The following is a 4,442-nucleotide window of genomic DNA, read 5'->3' as shown; positions in this document are numbered from 1 at the left end:
TCACACCGTGACGTCTGCCAGCCAGAGCAATGCCTTGGTGAGTACCGGTAATCTACGGTACCCATGAAAAAGGAAAAAGATGAACAGCGAAATTCCATTCCATCCTGCGCATCACTGTTACTACCAGAGGGGCAGCAGGGCAAGTCGAAGGGCAAACAGCTAAGAATAGCTATCCCCACCAAAAACTACCTTCCCATTTTAGGTCGACAGTTTGACCCTTTGTCGTCCTCCTAATCCCTTACATCATGGGTTTAGGTTAACAGCTTCCTGACTGCTGTAAATTTATGCGGAAAGCTTCAGCATACAGCGACGCGTTTCTCCCGGCAACGATGTCCAGAGACGATGTGCGGAATATCCTTAATAGGGGTTGTGCGTGTCGCCATGATGGTGATGGTGGTAGTGGGGTATAATACGGCATAGGAGATTTGGTGATGGTGATGATGGGGGGCTGGAGGCGTTGGGAATTTCGGCATAGTTATGGTACGGTAAGTTAGTGTGTTTACTTACGATGGTATGATACAGCACGGGTGGAGGGAATTGGAATCGTGCTTGTACGAGTACTGTAGAGTACTAGTACTTGTATCATACTTGTATATGAGCTGTCTTAGGGAAGAATATTAACTTAGGAGATAATTCCTTTTCGTCTTGAAGAGGAATCACAAGCATTATAATAAGCCAATCCAACTATGATAATAAATCCCAACCAATACCATACCGCCCCCCAAAGGCCCATGGACGATAAAAAATAAATGGAAAATAGATAGGGGAAGAAAGAAAAAACCCCAACTTGATTTTCGCTTCGTATTGGTGGTAACTTGAAGGTTATTTATCCCTGGTTTTTTTTGCTCCCCGTTCATGATGATGCGTTATGCTATGATAGTACATTCGGCCATTCGGCGACGGCGAAAGAAATAACTGCTATGAGTGAAAGAAAAAAGCCAGTCCGTTAACCCTAGAATCTAACCGCTTCTGTCTTCCTTAATTCCCTTCAACAACCCCCATCCCCCCCCACTCTAAGGGCTATTGTACTCGAGTACTACTTGTAGTAGTACTTGCACCTACCCCCACACTAAAGTACAGCCTGATATTACAACAAAAAAGGAAGGAGGAAAAAAAAATACCCGTCCACGATCTAGCTCTTGAAAGTCAGCGATTTCCCTGCCTTCTCCTGCTGGCTCCTGCGCACACCCTTTGGACCCTCTCCGAATTTGGAATATGGATCGAATCTCTTGGTTCCAGAAAGCTTTTTGCTACCATCTGCACCTGCCTTGCCCTGGCTGCGCTTCTCGCCATGCAGAACGGAAGGAGCTTTCGAGTAATCCAATGGTTCGAAGGAGCTTTCGCGAACGTCGACAAGGGAGGTCCCTCTCACCGGTGCGTTAGATTCCTGCTGCCCCTGCCCGGGCGAGTTTTTGGACTGCTTCCTGGACTTGCGCTCACCCACCGCGTTGTTTGCGCCCATTGGCCCGCCTAGCAGGGTTGGAGCATTGACCCCTAGCGGTCCCTCGCTCTCGTCCCCTTCTTCCTCCCCCTCTGACCCTCCCCGGCTATTCCCCCCATGTGAAGAATAATTTGGTGAGTGGGCGTTGTGATCGTCCGATATTGCGTCGTTGTTATCGTCATACTGCTCCACTTCTGAAGCCTTTCTCTTTCTCCCACTAGCGCCACCACCAAGAGATTTGACAACGATAATCTCATTCTCCCTCTTCGTACCACCCCGACCCTTCACGTATTGGTGCTCCGCACGTGCTCCGGGATCAATTGGCACTTCCCGGGCGCCGGCGGACGATGCAAAGGGTGTCTCCGAGACAAAGACTGCAGCTGTCAGCTCCGGGAGAGGAATAGCGAGTCTAATTTCCTCTCCCAGCGCCGACTTCAGTGTTGCGGCCTCGTCCCACTTGCTACTTCCGCACACATTGCCCCAGAACATGGAGGAAGTTGCGGACCTGGCTTCGGCAACGACAGTATCTCCGAAAATGTTCACAGTCGCTTTGCTAGCGCCCGGCGTCGCCGTTGCTGTCGCTGCCACTGCTTCTGTTGCCGCTTCATCAGCCTGACCTGCCTGTTCTAGTGCCCCTTTAATCGCTTCCACGATTTCACCAATTCTACTCTTGGCAAGGTGATTGGTGTCATGAATGCACTTGGCGACTCCATCATAATCAGTCGGCATCGCAGTAGAAAGAGCTCCCAGAGTGCTCCGTGAGCAAACAAATGTTGGGCTTTCATCCTCTTCTCTAGCTGCCTGATCGCGCCAAGCATGAACCGCCTTAAATACAAACTCTTGTGTGCGATTGAACTTGAACTTGATAATTTGTGATGCCCATCCAAAAGTCCCTTCCCCGGTTGCCGCATCGTATGTGTCTCGGATATAGCGTCGGAGTGCGGTCTCCTTCGATTTTTGCAAGACATGCTCAACATCACCCCGTGATTTCTCTACAAGAGAATTTCGCATGCAGTCGAAGCAATAAAGTAGGTAATGGGTATCTGAGCGAGCGTAATCCAGCATCTCTTTGGGAAGTGGTCTATTGCCCACACACACGTAAGTGAGCAGCATGGGAGGGTGAGAGAGTCATATATCATACCTCAACCTCCAATCCGCCATCTGGTACTGCTTATCAGCATCAAAATTGACATACTTCTTCAGAATGTGAGCAAGACCAAAGCGAGCAAATTCCAACGCCTGCGCGGCATAGAAGGTATCAAATAAACCGACTATGTAAAGCCCAAGATCACGCTGTAACCAAATTATATCCATAAAAGCGCCGTGTAGAACCTGAATTGCCAGTCAACAAACGCACCTATAACAGACATCAGTCTTTTAAAAATGAAAAGCAAACCTTGATAACCCTGGGATTAGTGAAGATTTCATTCAGCGGCTCAAGTTGTCCACGGAGCTTTAATGTATCCACAATGTAATCATCATCTCGGGTACTCAACTGCATCAAACATGTCAGACCAATATAAGTACGAGTATCGTGATGTTCCAAGTCTACAGCGATCTCGGTGCATCTCCGCATGTCTTTTATCATCTCCTGAAGTGCCCTCGGGGTGTCTACCCAGGTTGGAGGAATCTCATCCCAATCCCTGGAGGGGATTGGCTCCATCCAACTGTAGACTTCTTTGGGATACTCCATAGACTCAATTTCCGCCTGATACGGATGCGCATACCTAGGCCTCTTAATTAGACGCCGTTTTTCTCGTTTACGTTCTCTCTTGGATAAATACTCATTGATTCCCAGTTCATTTTTGAACAAATAAATGCTTTCACCCAGCGGCGTCACAGCATGAGGCTTAGAAGTTAAACGTGGTTTCCACGGTGCAGAATCGAAATTGTCGATTTTCTCATTGAATAGTAATTGTGGTTTTGGAATGTTTGCACTTCTTTGTATTGACTTCCTCGAAGGGCGGCTCGGTTTGGGTACCTTAGTCAAACCAATGACCAGAGTTAGCATACAATCCCATTGCCCAAACACTGTCTGACTCTGATATAACATACCATCCCAGCCGCTCGAGCGCCCGGAAATGGCACCGGATTTCTCTCTTTAATAGCGCCAGTATATTCGTCCAGGCAGGTGTCCTAAACACAAAAACCGCCATTAGAAACCTTGGCACACGCATAGAAATCACTGCACAAATACCGCTTTCTCCAACAGATCATCAATGACCTCCACAATCTTCGTCCAGTGGTTTTCGACGTCATCCACTTCCTTCAACCCCGGCACCGAGATACCAGACCCACACGTCGCGCTAGCCAGCAGTCTATTCGTGATTGCAAGTATTCGCTCATTGCAGTCATCCAGGGAGGGCCCAAACTCGGAATTAGACGCTCTATGGAAGTCCACATCTTCAGCAGCTAGACCAGAGGAGGTTTTGACGGTCGCCACGACAGCTGCTAGAAGCCGATCTTGCATTTCTGAAAATCCCAAAGGTTCACCAGCTTCTTGAGCTGCTAGAAAGTCCGACATGATTGTCGGAAGGCCCCTTGCTTTTGGTCTCCGGTTTGTTTGTATTATTGTCGTTTTCTAAACTTCCTTCTGAAAAATTCGGCGGCGGCAGTAGAGTGGGTTTTGGCTCGTGGCAGTGGGGTGTTACGGTGGATAAGTAGTGAAGAGGCTGCTTGAGGCGAGATTTCGAAAGAAGCTGCATGACTTACGTCAGCCAGGTTGAATTGTCTTGGCAATTTTATTTCCGAGTGATTATTTTCCAAAGACATGGCCTGCAGTGCGAAGCTTCCTTTGGACCCTGGGGGTGGTGGCCTTGTATCATACATAGGTCGGAAGAAGCATCCAGGTATCATATCATACCATATCATGCTCGTAGATTCTATTACAACGTGTATTAGGTAAAGCACACGTACAATACTCGTACCGGTATTTTCAAATCCCAATGGCCCGCTCCCAATGGATACCTATACCTGCAGACATATAACAGAAATCGTAGCC

The 4,442-nt window shown here is 48.2% G+C and overlaps 1 protein-coding gene; it reads right to left on the bottom strand.

The window, feature by feature from the left end:
- Positions 1 to 617: 617 nt before the first annotated feature.
- Positions 618 to 3,965, bottom strand: GSTUM_00007471001 (uncharacterized protein; the record flags this gene model as incomplete). XM_002839444.2 has 6 exons in its annotated part: positions 618 to 2,522; positions 2,583 to 2,773; positions 2,838 to 3,168; positions 3,226 to 3,422; positions 3,497 to 3,577; positions 3,639 to 3,965. 6 exons carry the CDS (start codon positions 3,963 to 3,965, stop codon positions 1,133 to 1,135), a joined length of 2,517 nt encoding a protein of 838 aa, XP_002839490.1. The 3' UTR covers positions 618 to 1,132.
- Between the last annotated feature and the right edge of the window lie 477 nt (positions 3,966 to 4,442).

This window comes from Tuber melanosporum (assembly GCF_000151645.1).
Source record: "Tuber melanosporum whole genome shotgun sequence assembly, scaffold_36, strain Mel28".
Classification (NCBI taxonomy): Eukaryota; Fungi; Ascomycota; class Pezizomycetes; order Pezizales; family Tuberaceae; genus Tuber; species Tuber melanosporum.
Note: the sequence above shows the minus strand (reverse complement) of the source record. Positions and strands in the feature narration are given on the sequence as shown.